The 21,776-nt window shown below is 38.2% G+C and overlaps 2 protein-coding genes across 2 annotated transcripts; both read left to right on the forward strand.

The window, feature by feature from the left end:
- Positions 1-819: 819 nt before the first annotated feature.
- cop1 (COP1 E3 ubiquitin ligase) lies at positions 820-6,277 on the forward strand. Its single transcript, XM_033982502.2, has 19 exons — positions 820-1,563; positions 1,640-1,699; positions 1,864-1,961; positions 2,076-2,140; positions 2,220-2,339; positions 2,858-2,926; positions 3,002-3,061; positions 3,167-3,246; positions 3,366-3,541; positions 3,652-3,787; positions 3,863-4,006; positions 4,083-4,191; positions 4,297-4,378; positions 4,455-4,571; positions 4,810-4,927; positions 5,006-5,130; positions 5,218-5,378; positions 5,460-5,504; positions 5,749-6,277. The coding sequence occupies exons 1-19, from the start codon at positions 1,199-1,201 to the stop codon at positions 5,764-5,766; spliced, it is 2,148 nt and encodes a 715-aa protein (XP_033838393.1). The 5' UTR covers positions 820-1,198; the 3' UTR covers positions 5,767-6,277.
- A 444-nt stretch (positions 6,278-6,721) lies between these two features.
- Positions 6,722-21,642, forward strand: xrn1 (5'-3' exoribonuclease 1). The gene is given in 43 exon segments (XM_055228330.1): positions 6,722-6,969; positions 7,740-7,972; positions 8,176-8,273; positions 8,448-8,557; positions 8,645-8,755; positions 8,834-8,919; positions 8,994-9,081; positions 9,167-9,403; positions 9,546-9,609; positions 9,612-9,912; positions 10,000-10,027; positions 10,029-10,089; positions 10,330-10,490; positions 10,623-10,657; positions 10,659-10,740; positions 10,826-10,995; positions 11,090-11,207; positions 11,502-11,597; positions 11,682-11,785; positions 11,936-12,070; positions 12,146-12,309; positions 12,404-12,454; positions 12,457-12,507; positions 12,597-12,697; positions 12,780-12,895; positions 12,973-13,119; positions 13,206-13,295; positions 13,378-13,396; positions 13,398-13,514; positions 13,588-13,644; positions 13,733-13,865; positions 13,950-14,019; positions 14,097-14,289; positions 14,615-14,692; positions 14,772-14,855; positions 14,934-15,014; positions 15,095-15,232; positions 15,306-15,432; positions 15,896-16,056; positions 16,143-16,253; positions 16,335-16,443; positions 16,724-16,902; positions 19,451-21,642. Coding segments are annotated over 43 exon segments (5,067 nt in total). The 5' UTR covers positions 6,722-6,894; the 3' UTR covers positions 19,748-21,642.
- The last annotated feature ends 134 nt before the right edge of the window (positions 21,643-21,776 follow it).

Below are 21,776 nucleotides of genomic sequence, written 5' to 3' on the forward strand. Positions count from 1 at the left end.
TCCTCTTGCTGTAAATTCTGCGCTCTGTAACACATAAAACTCTTTCCAAAAACAAAAACAAGGGAAAATTGCTTAGGATCCCTTATTTTGCCCTTGTGGAGGTGACATTGGAAAAGCCAGTAGTAGCTACTGCACTAACTGTGAGTGTGAATATGATGGAACTCCTTGGGTTTTATTTGTGGAGCTGCAGGTGGATGTTTTGAATGACAAGACAGTGTTTTTTGCTGGCGACAGAGCCTGCCCCTGGCTGTGTTTGGTGAATCTGACCTGCCGACCCACCTGCCGCTATTTGATGTAAAGGAATATAATCTGATCCTGGCAAAAAAAGAAAAACACAGTGACACAGTGTTGTATATTTCTGAGGTAGGTGGAAATTATAATATTCCACTAGAGTTCCAAAGCCCCATATAGTGCTCCTTTATGTTCTAGGAGTGGGCAAAGCAATAGCTCTATCATATTAAGAAAATAAACACAACTTTTTCACAGAGAAAAATGTTCCTGTGGGCCTATTTTATTTTTTGACTTTGCAATGAGGAGGTAGTGGGCTGTAGCTAGTTTTCTGTTACCAATCCTAAAATTATGATTATATTTCAACTTATAATAACAAAAACTAATATTTTTACATTTTACGTTTTTTTAATATTGCCTTTGGCCTATGTAAAACCAATTAAATAAAATAACATAAAATTAATTCATTACTTTAAAAAAAAGTATGTATTTTGTATTGTATTTGATGTTTTATTATTGTATGTATTATTTATATGTGCCTTGCTTTATCAATGTATTTCTACTCCAAGCCACTAGAGGTCGACATTTGACGACACGACCAGAGCTGCGCACCTGGTCAACAACAGAGTCAACTCCAGATCCTCTTGTAGCTACAGAAGCAGCCGGCTAATCTCTTGGACAACGCAGTAAAACTAATGCTTATTTTATTTTTCTAACGTTTGTATTTTCCGTGTCGTTTTATTCTTTTTATCTGAGTCATTCCTGTTGTTGTGTCAGTGCTGCAGTCCAGGCAAATGCGTTTCATCTGAATTTCTCTGGATGTTTTGGACACAGTTCAATCTCAGTAATGTTAGCATACAAACAAGCTAGTTAGCCAATTGCTGTAACTTAGCAGCCAGACATCGGTGCAGCCCGGATGGTTTAGACAGCAAGAAAGCGCATTTGTGGAAGTTTTAGTTGGCCTTGCACCATGTCGAGCAACCGACCGCAGCAAAACGCAGGGGGAGCGAGCTCAGTGCCCGGGACCAGCAGCAGCAGTGGAGGAGGCACCGGGAGCTCCAATCCCGGCGGAGGTGGCAGCAACACGGTCACGAGTAATGGGAACAGCTCTCCTAATGTGGTGCCCACCTCTCGGAGCTTGGCATCACCAGCAACCGGCAGTGACAGCGGCTTGTCGGTGCCAAATTTGTCCGCTGTGCCGTCACCCAGGCCCGGATTTGCTTCACTAAACAGACCCTCTGCTTCTACAAGTAGTAGAAAGAGGTCCCTCCACCAAGCTCCTCTTTACAACGGACTATTAAATTCCTATGAGGATAAAAGTAACGATTTTGTCTGGTGAGTATAAGCACAAGTGGCAGTTGCTCTGGAAGACTTTCATGTTCATGTTTTTAATGTTGTTTCCATTTCACAGCCCTATTTGTTTCGAAATGATTGAAGAAGCACACATGACAAAGTGTGGGCACAGTTTTTGGTAAGTGTCAGTCCCTGCAAAACAAAATAAGGAAATAAATTTGTGTTTGCTGTAGTTGCAAGCTTGGCTGCTTGTTGCCATCTATGTACACTGAAGTTAAGTTATTTCAAACCAAAACATACAGTCACTATGCATTCATTACCAAGTAAAAATGTGTTTTACAGTTTCAAATGCATACGGCGAAGTTTGGAAGACAGCAACAGGTGTCCGAAATGTAACTATATTGTTGATAATGTGGATCAGTTGTATCCAAACTTTCTTGGTAAGTTTATTGTTTTAGTTGCATATTTATTTTTTGTTGTATTGTTGTTTTATCAGCTGTATGTGGACAGGTGTTTTTTCATTCATCTTTATCTTCTTTACTGTTTTTCCGCAGTAAATGAGCTGATTCTTAAACAGAAGCAAAGATCAGAAGAGAAAAGACTGAAACTAGATCATCCTGTGAGTTAACATCATACTGTGTGTGCAGTATCCCCTTTGCCTACTTTTTCTGAGGCTGATAATGCTCTGTGGCACACAGAATGGGTCCAGGTGGCAGGTCTTCCAGGATGTTCTGAGTCCAGACCAAGAGAACCTTGATCTAGCAAATGTGAATCTGATGTTGGAGCTCCTAGTTCAGAAGAAAAAACAACTTGAGGCGGTAAGAAGCCAAGGTCAAACTTGGGAATGTGATGAATGCATTAGAAAAACACAAAAACTACAAATTTAGTATTTAAGTTCGAAATCCAGCTGTAATGTTTAACTTATCTCTCTGTTTTAGTTTTTTCACTCTTCCTCTTTTTGTATCATCAAGAGGAACTTTCAAAATAACTTTTCTCAATAACAGTTATCTCAAAACTCACCTGTTCAAAATTGCTTTTAATGTTTGATTTAATGTTGTAAATTTTGTGATATTTTATTCTTGTATGTATTGTGAAGCGACTTTGAGTATCTTGAAAAGCGCTATATAAATAAAATGTATTATTATTATTATTAGTTACAAATAATGGCTTCTTTATAGTAGAGATGTCAGTATCTGAAAAGCATTTTTAAATCAACTTGTTTGACTAATATGTGACACAAAATGCCAGATAAAAACACTATCTTTATGTCCTTACACTTGTATTGTGACCTGAATAATCATGATGATCAATTAACCAAATAATCTTTTTCCAATAGGAATCTCAAGCAGCGCAAAGACAAATCCTCATGGAGTTTCTCAAAGAAGCAAGGAGAAACAAAAGAGAGGTACTTCTGCATTTCTGAATTTAAAATAATTAATTCAAAGCAAATTATAATTTGTACTTGTTATTCTATAAACAGCAACTAGAGCAATTGCAGAAAGAGCTCAACTTTCTTGAAGAGGACATCAAACGTGTTGAGGTATATCAGAACAATCCTGCCCTCCATAGAAACACTTTTGTAAAGTTTGTACATTTGTGCCGTCATATTTATTGTGCTAATTAACATCTGTGTCCACTTTTCCAGGAGATGAGTGGGTTATATTCTCCGATGATGGAGGCAGATGGCACAGTGCCTAATGTGGAGGCTCCCTCTCCAGCTCCCAGGTACAGCGCAGCAAATTATAGCTCTGGAAAATGAGTACTCTTCAATTATCATCTATTTCTGTGCAGCTTGTGTCTCATGTTGCTTATTTTGAACTTGACATTTTGGTTCTTTTTTACAGTTGTAGTATTATTGATACACCAGACTACAATCAGCCTCCAGGGTTTGGTGCTTCATCACAGGGTAAAAGACAGACTTGGTACAACAGCACACTGGCATCAAGAAGAAAGAGACTGACGGCACATTTTGAGGACTTGGAGCAGTGTTACTTCTCCAACAAAATGTCCAGAATTACAGGTATGGATCATGCTGTTACCATGACAATTCTTCTTTTAAAAATATATTTCAGGGCAATCTGTGCAATCAACACCAATTGTAGAAATAATAAAGTTCATTATTTTTGACAGATGAAGGCAGGAATCTGAACCAGCTAGATGACTTTATGGAGTGTCTATCAAAGTTCACCCGCTACAACTCTGTTCGGCCTCTGGCCACCCTTTCCTACGCCAGTGACCTCTATAATGGCTCTAGTATTGTGTCCAGGTTTGAAACAGTCATGTTCAGCTAAACATGTCAATATTCCATTTGGAAGTGAAAGTGACATCTGTTTGTTTTTAGTATTGAGTTTGACCGTGACTGTGACTATTTTGCCATTGCCGGAGTGACCAAGAAAATAAAGGTCTTTGAGTATGGCACTGTGATCCAAGATGCAGTAGATATTCACTATCCAGTCAATGAAATGACCTGCAATTCTAAAATCAGGTAAAAAGTAGGAACTGACAAAATATGAAAAATATATTCTATAGAAATGCATATCTAATTCTTCCTGGTCCATTAGCTGTATCAGCTGGAGCAGCTATCACAAGAATCTTCTGGCCAGCAGTGACTATGAGGGTACTGTCATCCTGTGGGATGGATTTACCGGCCAGAGGTCCAAAGTCTACCAGGTACATACATTATTTCACTGTTGGCTAAGAGGAGACAATATTTTACTTACTTTTGTTGTAAATCAATTTTTGGGACATAAAAAAAATCATCTTTACAATATCCAGGAACATGAGAAGAGATGTTGGAGTGTCGACTTCAATCTGATGGACCCCAAGCTATTAGCCTCAGGTTCAGATGATGCTAAAGGTAGATAAACTGGGGTTGAATCCAATATTTCAAGTACTTGTTTGGGGTGTACTGAAGTTATTAATATGTTTTTTAGTGAAGTTATGGTCAACAAATCTTGACAACTCAGTGGCCAGTATTGAGGCCAAGGCAAATGTCTGCTGTGTTAAATTCAGTCCAACCTCCAGATACCACCTGGCCTTTGGATGTGCAGGTGAGCACAGTTCCTGTCGGTAGGCCACAGTGTGCTTTGCTTAATTCTTCCAAGTTTACTCAGACTTGACTAACCACAGATTCTAATTAAAATAAATACCGGTAACCCTTAACTGCTTCTTTGATAATTGTATACAGTAGTATATACAATTCTGTGAATTTTAAGTATTATTCATGGATTCATCACTGTGCCGAATTGGCAGAGTGCTTAAAGAATGTTTTATTCTTTTGTCTGACAGACCACTGTGTTCACTACTATGATCTACGTAACACTAAGCAGCCAATCATGGTCTTCAAAGGCCACAGGAAGGCTGTGTCTTATGCCAAGTTTGTAAATGGAGATGAAATTGTCTCTGCGTAAGTACTGTTTTTTTCCCCCCAACCTAATATATATTTTTTTACATTTTGACTCAAATTTGTCTTTGAACCTTGCAGATCTACAGACAGTCAGCTGAAGTTATGGAATGTCAACAAAACCCATTGCCTGCGCTCATTTAAGGGGCACATCAATGAGAAGAACTTTGTCGGTCTGGCTTCCAATGGAGACTATGTGGCTTGTGGTAAGTGTTTACTTAAAACTTTGAAGAAAATCATTCTGAGATATTGGCAAATCAGTCTAATCATTGTGTTTGTGTTTTTCCCTACAGGCAGTGAAAACAACTCGCTGTACTTATACTACAAAGGACTTTCAAAAACACTGCTAACGTTTAAATTTGACACAGTGAAAAGTGTTTTGGACAAAGATAAAAAAGAAGATGACACAAATGAGTTTGTCAGTGCAGTCTGTTGGAGGGCCTTGCCAGATGGAGTGAGTTTACATACATTTTTGAGATATTAAAAGATGGACATACATTTTGTGTAACATCAATTCACTGAATTTTACTTTCAGGAGTCAAACGTGTTAATCGCTGCAAACAGTCAGGGAACAATCAAGGTTTGTCTTTTTATTGTTTTTCATTTGAATACTGGCTCATGGTAAATGTTGGAAATGGAAATTTATTTATTAATTATTTAAATTTTACATGACTTTAATCTTGCAGCAGACTGCAAGACTTTATTCACGAGTCCCATAAGTAGAATCTCTTGCTTGACAGATATTGACCATAAAACCTTGCTACACTGAATAGCCTGTTGCTGTGAAATGCTAACACTTAAACCCAGCTTTTCTGTCTTCACAGGTACTGGAGCTTGTGTGAAGACCCATATCTGGATCTACAAGTTCACAAAATACATCATCCTCTACAGGAAAGGTTTTGGTGCAACCACAGCCCTTGAAAGTAGAAAGTGAAGACGCTGCCAGAACAGCTGCTGTGATCAGTTGTTCTATTTTAATAAGCTTGAAGATCACAATGTCAGAAAGTTCAGAGGAATCAACTTGAACCCATTCAGAACAAAAGACTTTGAAAAGCATTTGTTTTGTAAAGCTCTATCAGCACCAGTATAACTCCTTTGTGGTTTTAGGTCAAATTCTCTGCTATGTACTTTTTAATAAAGCTCTTGATCTTAAGGGTGCATCTTCCAAATCCCATAATAATTGATGCACCAACCTCTTTCAAAGGCCAAAGCACAACATACAGAAATTATGTGTCTATGTGAAGTTTTAATCCTCCCTTTGTCTGTTTTATGTTATGTTTTTCTTTGTATGTACAATACTTGTTCTTTTTCAGTACAGGAGAAACCAGTTATAATAAATATAATTTGAATTTCACTCTGTCCAGTGTATTTCCCCTAGTATATCAAGTCATTGCCTCAATTAAAGCCATATCCCATTTAATGGAACTTAATACAGACCCAAACATCTTAGTTTTGCTTGTTTGTAATAAATACAGAAAGACATTTTAGTAGCAGTTGAGTGTAGTGGTTGTAATAACTTGAGAACCTGAAAGATTTCAAGTCAAAGCTTTTGTTCAGATGAAAATTAGGAAAGACTGGTCTGTTTTATGATCAAAGGGAGGTGTTTTGTACCTATATCTTAAAATATTTGTAAATCACATTTGGTTTTGGCTCGTTGCCATAGTTTTTTGTAGAATAATATAATTATATATAGAACATTAAAGATCCACAACACTCAGACCTGCTATTCTTGGCCATGTTCTTGGCACCAAACCGGAACCTTTGTTTCTCTTTGGCGGCGGAACTTGTTAGCTGTGGGACCATGGACAACTAGCTTGTTAGCCGCTGTTGGAAACAAAACCCTCTCAAAGCAAGTTCTTGTAGCCCAGTCAATTCTAAACTGAATCCAGCCATTTTTGTTGTGAAACAACAACTTAAGGGGATTTACAAGTTATTAATTTGACTGTGAATCTGGAAAATTTGCTGCGAAGATGGGAGTCCCTAAATTTTACCGATGGATTTCGGAGCGCTACCCGTGTCTGAGTGAAGTTGTGAAAGAACATCAGGTAACGCTGAATCAAAGAAAGCCCTCTGTAGATTCATCATCTTTGGGAATTATCTGTTTGAATATTAATAAAAGAGTAGCATATAAAACAATATCTTATTGTAAGTTTTGTATTAACGCTAGATTGTTGTCTTTGGTTTCTTTTCAGCGACTAAAGGGTTCCATAGAATACCACTCATTATTATGAATATCAAAAGGGCACACAAAGATTGTCTTGGTTATTTCGCTGTTTGATGGGATCATGCTTAATCAACCATGATACAGACCACTTAACATTAAAGCAACAGCGCTCATGGAGTAAACAAAAATAAACTCCCCGTGTCAGCAAGCCCCCCTGTAAGTGAGCGCTAAGAGTGTCATCAGATCCCATAGTAGATCTGTAAGATTAACTGCAGTCTAAGGACGTCTATCTATAAGTTTAACAGGGAAAATTAAGGTAAAAATTAAAATGTATAAAATGTCTTATCCTAAAGCGCGAGATTGCGCGACCAAAGCAGCTGTTTCATCAGCTGGATGTCAGTTTCACCCAAGTTGCATAAGGCAGTTGTTTGTAAAATGTTGTTCAGTTAAATTTTCACTGTTTAACATTTGAACAAATTTCGTTTGATATTGGATTGCAGAACATTGTTTTGTGTTTCACATTAAATCAAGACCACAATAAGACATTATTATAAGCAATTATGAACGAGATTTTGATATAATATGACTGTATTATGTCCAACAATTTGATGTTTAATGTATCCGTTTCCCGTTGTTCATTATTTTGCTTAGATTCCTGAATTTGACAATTTGTATTTGGACATGAATGGCATCATTCATCAGTGCTCCCACCCAAACGATGAGGATGTCCACTTTCGAATCTCTGAGGAGAAGATTTTTGCAGACATCTTCCATTATTTGGAGGTGCTCTTCAGGATCATCAAGCCACGCAAGGTGTTCTTCATGGCTGTGGACGGTGTAGCCCCAAGGGCAAAGATGAACCAGCAGAGAGGTCGCAGATTTAGGTAAAGCGCAGACAACCCAATGCACCACCTCACTTTTTTATTTTTGTTTATTTTTACATTTTATGTCATGTTTTTGCTTTAGCTTTAAAAAACACTTTTTCACTATGGATCATGTGTAAAAGATGACAAAATACTGCTTTCTGCTGACTCCCCTACTTTTACTTTGTGTTTTCTCTGTGTGCCTGGTTGGATGAATCACTCAGATCAGCCAAAGAGGCAGAAGACAAGATTAAAAAGGCCTTAGAGAAAGGAGAGGTCCTGCCCACAGAGGCTCGCTTTGACTCTAACTGCATCACTCCGGGTATGAGAACGAACTGTATGATTTTATGATTTGATATAAGCCTTGAAACTCAATTAATCTATTCTTGTATGTGCTTAAATAATGCATAATAGTAAGCTACAGTATATTCATGTATTATTAGGACCTTCTTTACCACTGTAATTAATTTTGAAAAACTGAACACTCATTTTCCAGGGACTGATTTTATGGTTAGACTACAAGAGCAGCTCAAATATTTTGTCCACAGTAAAATTTCTACTGACAAGCTTTGGCAAAAGGTCAAAGTGTACCTCTCTGGGCATGAGGTGGGTTTTATATGCTTCTTTAAATATTTTAATATAAAATATTTACTGTACTGACTTCACATTGGCACACCTCTTTTCTTTCTTCAGACTCCTGGAGAGGGTGAACATAAAATCATGGAGTTCATTAGATCTGAAAATACAAAGCCAAGTCATGACCCCAACACCCGACACTGCTTGTATGGCCTGGACGCTGACTTGGTATATTAATATTTGGGAGTATTTTACTGGAACTTTTTCAGGCTAAATGCAACATTTCATGTTATTTCTGTGTGACAGATCATGTTAGGCTTGACCAGCCATGAACAAAACTTTTCGCTGCTCAGAGAAGAGGTCCGCTTCGGAGGCAAGAAATCTCAGAAAAGGTTAGCTCAGTACAATTTATTGTACTGTAATTAACATTTTTGGTTTGTAATAGTTTTCAATTGTACATTTTTAGAATTACTGCTCCAGAGGAGACAACATTTCATTTGCTTCACTTGTCTCTGATGAGAGAATATATTGATTATGAGTTTTCTGGGTTAAAGGTAAGAAATTACACATTAAATTATGGTATGTATAACATTTGCTGTCATATTATCATCACATTATATTTTTTTAAATTCTTATCAGGAACCATTTAGGTTCTAAATATGATTTGGAGAGATAATAGACGACTGGATTTAATGGGGTTTCTTTGTGGGAAATGATTTCATTCCTCATCTTCCCAATCTTCACATCAATCATGATGCTCTGCCAATGTTGTACAAGACGTACATCAGCGTGCTTCCCAGTGTAGGGGGATATCTGAATGAAAATGGCCACTTGAACCTTCGAAACTTTGAGAAGTACCTGGAGAAGCTTTCTGAGGTGAGATAGTTCTACAAACTGTTACTGCCTATTTTGATGATTAAGTTAAGAAAAGGGCAAATGCAATATTTTTAATAATTGCCCTTTTCAAAATTGGTTATATGTGGAAAATCTGACAATGTTTTTCATATTTATATTTCAGTTTGACAGAGAAAATTTCAGCGAGGTGTTTGTGGACTTGAAGTGGTTTGAAAGCAAAGTGGGTAACAATATCTCAATGAGGCAGCTGGTCTGGCTGCAGAGAGGAGGCTTCTTGGCAGTGACTCCAATGATAAGGTACAAAAGGTGCACAAGCTCAAAGAAAAATATTTTACTGTGTAATAAATAACTAATTGTTTTCATAGATTCGACCCCTGGTAGACATGACCTCTCAGGCAGAAACCATTTGGAGGAGGGAAAAGTGCTCAGGCAGAAGACGAGGAAGAGGAGGATGATCTTTTTGAAACTGAGTTCAGACAATACAAACGCACCTACTACATGACCAAGATGGGAGTGGATGTAGTGTCTGAGTGAGTGTTACGTTTACCAAGCTCCCCCATAACTTTGGACCAGAATTTAAAAAGTAAATGTAACCATGTCCCTTTTTCTCTAGTGAGTTTTCTTGCTGATCAGGCAAAGGGCTATGGTTGAAGGACTTCAGTGGATTTTACACTATTATTACCACGGTGTTCAGATCCTTGGAGCTGGTGAGTATTTGCTTCTGTAAATGCATACAATTATTATATTACTACTTGCCTTAATGCTAAATCTTCTTTGTTCATTAATGCTGCACCTCAAATAAATGTTAACCATTTTGTTGTCAAATGAAAGAAAAAAAAAACAAACAAACCCAAAAACATGTAATGTATTTCTTGATTAGGTGAAGTTGAAAGAAGGAACAGGTCATTTAATGTACATACCTTTGCTAACTTGTTCTCTCTCTTTAGGTACTAACCCCTATCACTATGCCCCCTTTCTCTCTGACATAAAAAACCTATCTGAGTTGAAGTTGACCTTTGACCTGCAGAAAAGCCGTTCATAGCCTTTCCAGCAGCTGTTAGCAGTTTTACCTTCAGCTAGTAAAGAACTGCTACCAGAATGCTACAGAGTAAGTAAACATGAATATATGTCAGTATAAGTAAATATGAATACTGTACTGTAATGCTTACCGGGTATGTTGCTTTTATTTCGTTACTTTGGTGTTATATTATATTATATTTTGTATATTTTTTCTTTGTAGTTCCTTATGACCAGCGAGTTTTCTCCATTCTTGAGTACTACCTTTAGATTTCAAAACTGATTTGAATGGAAAGCAACAGGAATGGGAGGCTGTTGTGCTCATTCCCTTCATTGATGAGGTACACTCAAATATTAACTACAAGTACAAATTAATTTAATTTTACCTAACTGAAATTAATATGTATTTGGAATTGTATTCAACAGAAACAGCTGTTGGCAGCCATGGACCCTTGCAATGAAAAGCTGACCAAAGCAGAGAAAGCCAGGAACCGCCATACTGAATGTGCTGTCTACATGTATGACAAGGAGAGCGAGTTCACATATGCCTCCAGTCTGCCCCAGATGTTTCCTGATATAATCCATTGTCACGTTAGGTAATTATGCTCGACACAAAAGTAGACCACCATACAAAAGGTCACACAAAATAGAGCCTGTGGGATTTCTAAAGATATCATATAATTTTAACAGGCAACAGACTATTCCTATGGATGCTTGGCATGTACCACTGGATCACGTCAGCAGGCGCGTTGACCGCTCAGCCCTCTACTTCTGTGGTTTCCCAACGCTACAACATATCCCACATAAGGTAAGAATCATTTTCTACAAGGGCAGCAACTAGCATTATTGCACTAAAATTTAGACCACAAATAAATAATATGCCAAGACCTTTTGATAGGTAAATATTCTACGTTTTAAGATTTTCAAAGTTCTCCTTATTAAAAACAAGAATACATTTGGACACTGTCTTTGTGATAAAAATGTCTTATCGCAGTACAGTGTTAGCTGTTGTGTCACTTGTGTTGTAGTCACTATTACTCATTGCGGGCCTGCTACATTCATGCCATAAATGCCATAAATCTGATTGTTTTTTTAAATTCAGTTTTATAAGAAGAAGAGTGGAGTGGTCGTCTTCCAGCAAAGCAGCCGAGGAGAGAACATGATGCTGGAAATCCTATCAAACAAAGATGGAGAAGCAGTGAGCCAAAATTTCTACTGCTGTCACTTCACCCTTTTATTATTTAAATTATTCATCATATTCATGTTTTATGTGCATTCTCAGATATGTGATAATGTTGCTGCGGATTTATTGGGCAAGGCCATATTTGTGAACTGGCCCCATCTAGAGGAGGCCCGGGTTGTTGCAGTATCCGATGGAGAGACCAAGTACGTGGAGACCCTTGGAAATACTTTTTGTAGTCACTATATTTTAATTAACATTACTGCACAATTGGAGCTGTGACCACACATACAAAGGAACTGCCCTCAAATATATTCAGAAAGTTTAAGAAGTTTAATGTAAATATTATTTTGTAGGTTTTCTCTGGAAGAATGTCATGGTATCCAGAAAGTGTATAATAGGCCCTCCACGCCACCTCCCACCAAAGTGTCACGTCTTTCTGATAAAGAGCAGAAAGATTGGGTAAAAGACATCCAGGGAATCACAGAACAGTAAGCCAAAACATGTATCTTATACCAATGACATATTCCAATGGCTATTCTAAACACAATATGTCTTTTACATAGTTACCTGAAGAGAAAAGGCATTGTGACAAATGAGATCGATGTGGTTATATACGGCCAGCTGCTGACAGGAAGAAAGTTTGTCCCTAAAGCAAATGGGATTGTTGAGCTGGAGAAACAGTGGGCCAAGCAGGTTTTACCTTTTCCGTACCAGGCCTGTTGTCAAGGTAACTAATAAAGTCATGGTTTCTGTTATGTTTTTTTTGTGTAGTTTCATATGTAGCTATAACAGTTTTAAAAAATGTATGTATAGGAAATAAGGGGCCTTCTACTCGTCATTAATGAACTTCACCAGCCTGGATGATCTCTTTCCCCATCTACTGCGGTTTTCATGGTTGGAAATCCCTACTATGGCGCTATGGGAGAAGGTTATTTATTAAGCTTTTATTGGTCTTATTAAAATAATTTAAAAGGGAATTCAATATCAATATGTCCAATGTTTATGTCTTATCATAGGTGCAAGACTCTAGTGATGTCATCAAAGATGGACGGGTGCGAGTGGTTTTCAGCCTGCCACACGAGCCGCAGCTTGACTCTTTAATACAAAACCAGCATGTATGTAATGCCGTCTTTAGGTACACTGCCAGAATATGTTATTACAGCGGAATGTGTTGGCTTACAATGTATCTTTTTGTAGAAATACTGTGTGAAGTACAGTCCTGGCTATGTTCTGGCCTCTCGTCTTGGGATCACCAGCTACCTCGTGTCCCGCTTTTCAGGGAGCATCTTCATTGGCAGAGGTTCAAAGAAAAAGTAAGTGTGTTTTGGTATATGCTTTATTGTTTATGATGAATTGCATCATTATATCCTTTTCCTTTCATCTCGTGTAGTCCCTGTGGAGAGCAGAGAGCCAATATTGGTCTAAACCTCAAGTTCAACAAGAAGAATGAGGAAGTGCCCGGCTACACCAAAAAAACTGAAAAAGAGTGGCTGTACTCTGCTGCTGTGGAGGAGCTGCTGGCTGAATATTTGGACAGGTCAATTTCTTTCTTTTATATCATTTATGCTTTATTCATATCGTAACTACAAATGATCTAAATATGAGGGTGTTATTGTTGTCTAGATTTTCTGAGGTTTTCACGGCTGTGTCAAGAAACTCTCATGATGATGTCTTCTATGAGGATGACATTTGGCCCGGAGAAGATCAGAATGGGTAAATCCACAGTTTAAGTAATTACATAATCTAAAAAACAACTTTAACAAATGTTGTAATAAAAAAAATGATGTGTGCGCAGAGCTGAGAAAGTGGCAGAGAATCACAGCTTGGTTGAAGAGCCACCCCGTGAGTTCCATGAGCAGAGCGTCATGTGACCTTCAGGTGCTGGATTCGGCCATTGTCGAGAAGATTGAGGAGGCAGTGGAAAAGGCCAAGGTGGGAAAATATATTCTCTTAATATCAGTCTAAATTGACTTTTCTGTCTACACTAACATTTATTCTCTAACAGGTGAAAAAGAGCACTCGCAAAGTCCGTGTGACAGTGAAACCTCATCTGCTCTTTAGGGTAGGTCATAATTATTTATTTATTAATTATATAGAACAGCATTCACAATAAAACCGGACCAATAACAGTTACTGTAATTTCCTGTCAGCCGCTAGAGCAGCAGCAGGGTGTGGTACCGGACCCAGAGGCGGAGTATCGACTGTTCGATCGAGTGGTGAACGTCAGGGAGGGTTTTTCTGTGCCACTGGGTCTTAGAGGAACTGTTATTGGCATCAAAGGAGGTGAGCACAAAACGCACTAATCACTGTAAAACTGTGAATGATTTATAATATGTTTGAACATCTCTTTGTTTAATCCATGTACAGCTGAAAAGGAGGCAGATGTTCTTTATGAAGTGTTGTTTGATGAAGAATTCGCCGGAGGTCTTACCCTCAGGTGGGTTCTTAATTGAGTGGATACATGGTCCAGAAGACCTACAACTCCATACTACACATGTATGTTTGTCCTTTCAGATGTGCTTCCCCTCGAGGGTACCGCCTGCCTCCCTGCGCCCTCATAAACCTGTCCCATGGAGCTCGAGTGGACCATACAACAGGCAAACTCACCGCCATTGTCAAACCTCAGCCTTCATCTACTCCCAACAACTCCAACAGACAGCTGGGAGGACTCAACCACTCGCCACGATCTCCTTTCATACCCACACAAGTAAGCCCTGTCTCAGCTCTACAACTATTGATTAGATTTATTATTTGAGATTTCTATAATGCCCATAGTTTAAAATTGAGCTGGTGAACAGGTCAGAATGGTGGACTTAGCAGTATAGCTGTCAGATGGCAGATTTGTTCACCCAGTTTATGCTCAGTATGTAATTACTAGGCCGTGCCACAAAACAAAGTTCAGTGTCGTCTTATGAATGATGAAAATTGTGTCTTTTTAAACGGGGAAAAAGTCCTCAAAATGTTGCACATGTCAGGAAGTTGAAATCCATTAAATCTTAAACATATATATGTATTTTTTTCTTTTTATTTAGCATAACAACAAACATGCAATGAGAGGCTCACCCCAAGGCAAAAGAGACTCTCCAAGACTTCTCCAAAAGCAAACGAAGGTGATTACCTTATTATCTCAAATACGTATGAATACGGACTATGTTGTGTATAGTTAAATATTATTGGTCTGTTCTCTAGAGTAAAGATGAGTACAGCAATGTTTGGCAGTCTCTGCAGAACTCTGGACCTCCAAACAAACCCCCTGCTCACTGGCAAAATGATGCAAGTCTTTTAAAAGTGTCAAGTGTAAAAAGTCTATTGAGTCTGCTTTGTAAAAAACGATGATATATTTGATATTAGCAGGCCCAAGCTGGTGGCATCAGACTGCTGAGGAAAAATGAAGATGCTTCCTCCATTTTGCCCACACAAAACACCAACAAGGTATTCTCCCACATATTTACTTTATATGTACTTACAATTGCATTTTAGGTTTAATCACTATTTATTTTATCTTGATTTAGACCTCTACTGAATTTGAGAACCTTTTGGCTAACCTCAAGATTTCAACTCCAAAAGAGCCAACTGCACTTCCGCCTGCTCCTTCTCAACCATCCACGAGCCAGTCAGACGAGCCATTATCGCCACAGTCATTTGCAATGGTGAAAATTGATCTGTTCATTAATGATGCTGATTATGCCTGTATGTTGTATAACCTGTTGTACTGTTTTGTAGAAGGGGACCATGGTGTTGAAGGAGATGTTAAAGATTGACAGTATAGGAACAGGAAGCCCCTCAACAACAGATTCTGCCCAGTCTGATGGACATCAGCAGAACAGGAGACGGTCATCCAAGAAACTAGGTAAAAAGTTTTGTTTTTTTTTAATCTTAATATATAGCTATGGCCACTGTATGAATGTAGAAAACCAAGAATTTAGGCATATTTTGTACTTGTATTTGTTCAAAAGCACTTAACATACAGTGCACACAGGTCATCTCTGGTTGCTGTTCTTGGCTTGTATCCTGCTCTGTTCAGTACATGCATATTATGATAAAGCCCAGGGTACATCCGTCATTTTCATATGAACACAGTAGAAGAATAAATGTTTTATATTTTCCCCATATGTCCACAATCTAAACCACACCTCAACTAAACAGAGAAATTGAAATTGTGGGCTATATAGATACTTAAGTATCATTACTCATAAAGAAAGGAAAAAAGGAAAATTGCATCTGTAAATTGTCACAAAATTGGTAAAACGGTTTGCAAGTTACAGAGAATAACTACGAACTGTCATATAACTGTACACTTTTTTTTCATTTAGCGGCAAAAATCAATGCGCCTCATGTGGACAGTTCTCCCACAACATCAGCTGCTATGATAAATCAGCACCCCGTACTGAACAGTAAGGTGTCCGAGCTGGCCTGTGTCTGCGTGGGGCTGGGCATGGCACCTCCTGAATTCAGCTTCATCGGCAACAGACAGGTACAACAATATAAAAAGAGGACATTTCTCGTTCAGAGTGCTTCATGACGTGAATGCTTTGACAGTTGAAGCATTTGCCTTGACAGGGTGTAGTGTGTCAGGTGAAGCTGTCCAATGGGCTGATGGTGCATGGACCCCAGTGTCAGTCTGAAAACGATGCCAAGGAGAATGCAGCCTTCTTCGCTCTTCAAAGATTGGTACTTGCAAACTGATGGCTATATAACCATAACTTAATATAGCAACTTAAAATAATGTTTTTTGCTTTCCATTTTCTTCAGAACTCAGTGGGCTCAGGTTTACCTCTGCCTCCTCCTGCTCTCTACCCTGGGATACCGCAGATCAGACCCCCACCTTTAGGTCCCATGAATCCAATGTTCAACAAACCAGGTTAGCGTAGTGCAACTTTACATTTCCTGATGATAATTTTTATGTTATTCAAGTATGTTTCACTTTTCTGTGTCATAATGTAAAGCGGAAGAGCAGGTGGAAATGAGATATGCTTTGCTAATGGATGAAAATGTAAAATATAATCTATGCTCATGTTGCACACCATCGATTCAAACTATATGCCATATTAAAGCATGATACGTCTTTAATAGGATTTTTTACTTTATATTTCATTTTCAATAGTTGGTCTCCTTAAAGTACTTTGTTTTCTCTTGTGTAGGTTTGCTGTTGCCTCCGCAGGGCTATGGTCCCACTCATCTATGGGGGATGGCCATGCCGCCTCATCACCCACAAAACCCACAGTTTTATGGAGCAACAGGAACTTACCCCGGAGCGGTCCGCCCTCCACCTCCAGCTACTGCACCCATTGGATCTCACAACCAGTTCATCCCACTACAGGTAACTCTAAAGAAATGTAGAAAATGCCTAAATTGTGTTACAAGCTACACAGTACAGTCATTCCAAGTTACTCTATCTATTTAGCTGATTCAAAATGTTCAGCTGCTTGGTAAAATTGACACGTAATCTGTATAAACTAGTGGTTGTCAAACTTTTCACGCATGGTACCACCTAACATGATATTTGGCTTTCTGAGTATCACCAGATCTAAACCAGGTTTATATCAGGCTTATACACTGCCTGGCTGAAAAAGGTCACACACTTAAACATTTTGTTGGACCGCCTTTAGCTTTGATTACGGCACGCATTCACTGTGGCATTGTTTTGATAAGCTTCTGCAATGTCACAAGATTTATTTCCATCCAGTGTTGCATTAATTTTTAACCAAGATCTTGCATTGATGATGGTAGAGTCTGACCACTGCACAAGCCTTCTCCAGCACATCCCAAAGATTCTCAATGGGGTTAAGGTCTGGACTCTGTGGTGGACAATCCATGTGTAAAAATAATGTCTCATGCTCCTGAACCACTCTTTCACAATTTGAGCCCAATGAATCCTGGCATTGTCATCTTGGAATATGCCCGTACCATCAGGGAAGAAAAAATCCATTGATGGAATAACCTGGTCATTCAGTATATTCAGGTGTCAGCTGACCTCATTCTTTGAGCACAGACTGTTGCTGAACCTAGACCTGACTCGTACCTATAGGCTCGTAACTACACACGTGGACAAAATTGCTGGTACCCTTCAGTTAATGAAAGAAAAACTCACAATGGTCACAGAAATAACTGGAATCTGACATAAGTAACAACAAATAAAACATTCTATGAAATTTAACCAATGAAAGTCAGAGTCAAAAATGATGGTAGCCCTAGAAAAGACTGAAAATAATGTGACCAAAGGGACATGTTAATCCAAGGTGTGTCCACTAATTAGCATCATAGGTGTCTACAATCTTGTAATCACTCAGTGGGCCTATATATAGGGCTACAGGTCATTCACTCTGTTGTTTGGTGACCTGATGTGTACCAGACTCAACATGGAGGAAGAAAGGAAAGAGTTGTTTCAGGAGATTATTTATTTATTATAGACAAGCATGTTAAAGGTAAAGGCTATAAGACCATCTCCAAGCAGCTTGATGTTCCTGTGACTACAGTTGCACATATTATTCAGAAATTTAAGATCCATGGGACTGTAGCCAACCTCCCTGGACGTGGCCACAGGAGCAAAATTGATGACAAATCAAAGAGACGGATAATATAAATGGTAACAAAAGAGCCCAGAAAACTTCTAAAAAGATTAAAGGTGAACTTCAAGCTCAAGGAACATCAGTGTCAGATCGCACCATCCAGCGTTGTTTGAGCCAAAGTGGACTTAGGAGACAACCAAGGAGGATACCATTGTCGAAAACAAATAATAAAAAAGACGGATTGGAATTTGCCAGACTACATGTTGACAAGCCACAATGCTTCTAGGAGAATGTCCTATGGACAGATGAGACAAAAATGGAACGTTTTGTCAAGGCACATCAGCTCTATGTTCACAAACGGAAAAATCATATCAAGAAAAGAACACTGTCCCTACTGTGAAACATGGAGTAGGCTCGGTTATGTTCTGGGGCTTCTTTTCTGCATCTGGCACAGGGTGTCTTGAATCTATGCAGGGTACAATTAAATCTCAAGACTATCAAAGGATTCTAGAGAAATGTGCTGGACAGTGTCAGAAAGCTTGGTCTCACTTGCAGGTCATGGGTCTTGCAACAGGACAATGACCCAAAACACACAGCTAAAAACACCCAAGAATGGCTAAGAGGAAAACATTGGACTGTTTTAAAGTGGCCTTGTATGAGCCCTGACCTAAATCGGCTCCTTCCAAAGATGCTCAAAAGGAAACATGCCATCTGGAAGAGGCACCCTTCAAACCTGAGACAACTGGAGCAGTTTGCTCATGAGGAGTGGGCCAAAATACCTGCTGAGAGGTACAGAAGTCTCATTGACAGTTACAGGAATTGTTTGATTGCAGTTATTGCCTCAAAAGGTTGTACAACAAAATATTAAGTTAAGGGTACCATCATTTTTGTCCAGGCTTGTTTCATGAGTTGTTTTTTTTTAATAATTCTGTTGAGGCATGGTTGAAAAGCAATGTCTGACTTTCATTTTAAATTTCAAATAATTTTTTATTTATTATTACTTTTCTCAGATACAAGTTATTTCTGTGACCATTGTGAGTTTTTCTTTCATTAACCGACCAGGTACCAACAATTTTGTCCACGTGTATTTGCTTAGTTAAATCCAGGTGACGACTTTTTTTTTTGGCCAGGCACTGTATATAGGGGTATAAACTTGGACTAAAATGAGACTAAACACATGAATAAGCTTGTTCTAAATAATTGAAGACAAAAACATTAACAGATTTGTCTCTCCATTTAGTGATAATACTTTGTGACTAATAAAGTGTAATGGGCATTCTCTTATGTGAAGCAAGAAAAGTAAAAAGAAAAAAAAACATTTGTTGGGATACTGGTTAATCCTCTATATGCCTCCTTCAGGTGACGAAAAAGAGAGTGTCAGCCAACAAGAAAAACCAGGACAGAGAGTTTTACAGCGCAGCCCAAACAGTTGCCAGAAACCAAACTCAGAAATCCCCAAATCCACCTGTAGACCAGCCACAGGGCCAAAGAAATGTCTCGGTAGAGAACAGCCAGTCCAGTACATCAACAGCTGCACCCCAGACTCCACCTAGACAAAACCCTCCATCCTCTGGCCACACCCCTGGCTCCGCCTCCAAGAGGAAACATAGGAAACTGGCGGTAAACTTCGAGGCTGCGAAAGTGGCAGAGTCGTAAGCTCCAGTGACATGGGTCTGGGACAGTTGCTGCTCAAAGTTATTAAAGAGTGAACTGAAATTAGTGGATTGTCCATAGCCTATTGTGTATGGAACATATTATGGTAACAGTGCACAAGGTGATGATAATATTCATAGTATAAAAATATATCAATACATAACATGGGTATAACACATAATCTTGATTGCTTGCTTATTGTTTAAATGATGAGTTAAATTATATTTGTGGTGTACAAAATAATGATAGGGGAACTCAAAGAAAGGTAATAAGTAATTGTCTTTGTGCCTTCTAAATCATTTGAACTAAATGTACTTGTATTATACAATATTGGCTGTTTTACTTCCCTAAAATTTTCTCAAAACAACTTGGATCTTTCACCAACCAATTTCCAGTTCACTTCAGTTGCATTTGAAGTTTACCAATCTGAACTGACCACCAATTCCATGTTGCCTTTTTGTGTATTCACAGGTGTTATTAAAAGGCAGTTATAGAAGAAGGTGATGCATTTTGTCAAAAACATTAATTTTGTTGAAGACATTTCCTAGCAGCTCATTATAATTGAATTGTACTGCCTTGTTTTAGTAACCAAATTATGCAACAGTAAAAGTGGACCTAGAGTGCAGAGCTAAGTATAAAATAAATTTGTGCAATACAAGCATGCAAGAGAAATCATTTAGCTGTGGGCTCTGTTGTGACTTTTTTTTTTGTACTTTTCTTTAGGCCCATGTATTTGTAATTGCGCGCCTTTTTTATATGTTGCATTTCCATGGATGAACTCTAGGAGGCGCTGTGGTCACGAAGACCCTTTTTGGCTCTCATGAAGTAGTGTCACTGTTTCAGTTTGGTGCTCTCAGGGACATGGTAGTAGCTCTTTTAATGAAACCACAAGGGGCAGGACTGAGTGACTGAGTTGAATTGTGTTTTCAAACTACATTTAGTTTTTACTGGACTGTATTAGCAGAGTATTTATTGTTTATAAGATAGATCTCCTATCATGGCTAATATTTGTACATAATGGTCACAGTTGTCTGAGCTGTGCTATATTTTAAACTGGCCTCATTAATTAGGCCAATGTAGTTCATTGAGTTTTTGACCCTTTCATTTTTTTTCCCTGAGACACCTGCCTTTATTGCATTTATGCTCAAATGTTTTACAGAGAGTAGCACACGAGACACCTCTTATGCCAGCTGAAATTTCGTAAGAAGGCTGTTTAAGCATGTTTGATCTAAATCTGAAAAAATAAATTTGGCTAGTTAACAGGCTGACATTACACAGGTGCAGAAATGTGATTCTTAGACTTGTATTTTTCATTTAAAAATTTTAACTGCCTTCATTGGACTCTTTCATATGGTTCATAAATATTTAAATCTGGAATTATACAATTAGTTTTATTCAAGTTTAAATCTGTATTTTTAAAAAGTGAAGCTCTGAATTTTGAGTCTTAATAGGAATTCAGTTATATTTTTGTATCTGTGTAACTGAAGCCAAAGATGACACATAATGTAAGCTATGTCACTAATAAATGTACTTGGCATCACAATTTTATTTTTTATTTTTTTTATTCAAAAGATTTGGGTTTTATCTGTCCTTTTATAAACTGCCATCAGATATTTTCTTAAATACCGTTTCAATTGTGTTTGGTTGAAGCTACACAGATGGAGGTTGCTGTAGCAGGAAATATTGAGAGTAACATTTTAATTTATCCTCATTTTGAGAGACTCAGAGCTAAATGGTTTTTTTTTAAGATGAATAATTTAATGTCTTTTGCTCTGTGAGGCTCTGGTGCAATAAGGGAGATTTTAATGATTTGGACATAGATAGAAGCACACATAGAGAAGATGATTGTCTCCCACAGTGTCTAAATAATGACTTGATGTTCTAATTTAGGATTGTGCTGTACATATCCATTAATAAAGTGATTCTCTTTTGTTATAAATTGTCTCTGTATTGTGACATTTTTTCCACTATTCTTATAATGTAAGTAAATGCATATCAGACTAATGCTCCACATCACTACAGTTTTAGAGAT

This window comes from Periophthalmus magnuspinnatus, chromosome 17 (genome assembly GCF_009829125.3).
Source record: "Periophthalmus magnuspinnatus isolate fPerMag1 chromosome 17, fPerMag1.2.pri, whole genome shotgun sequence".
Classification (NCBI taxonomy): Eukaryota; Metazoa; Chordata; class Actinopteri; order Gobiiformes; family Gobiidae; genus Periophthalmus; species Periophthalmus magnuspinnatus.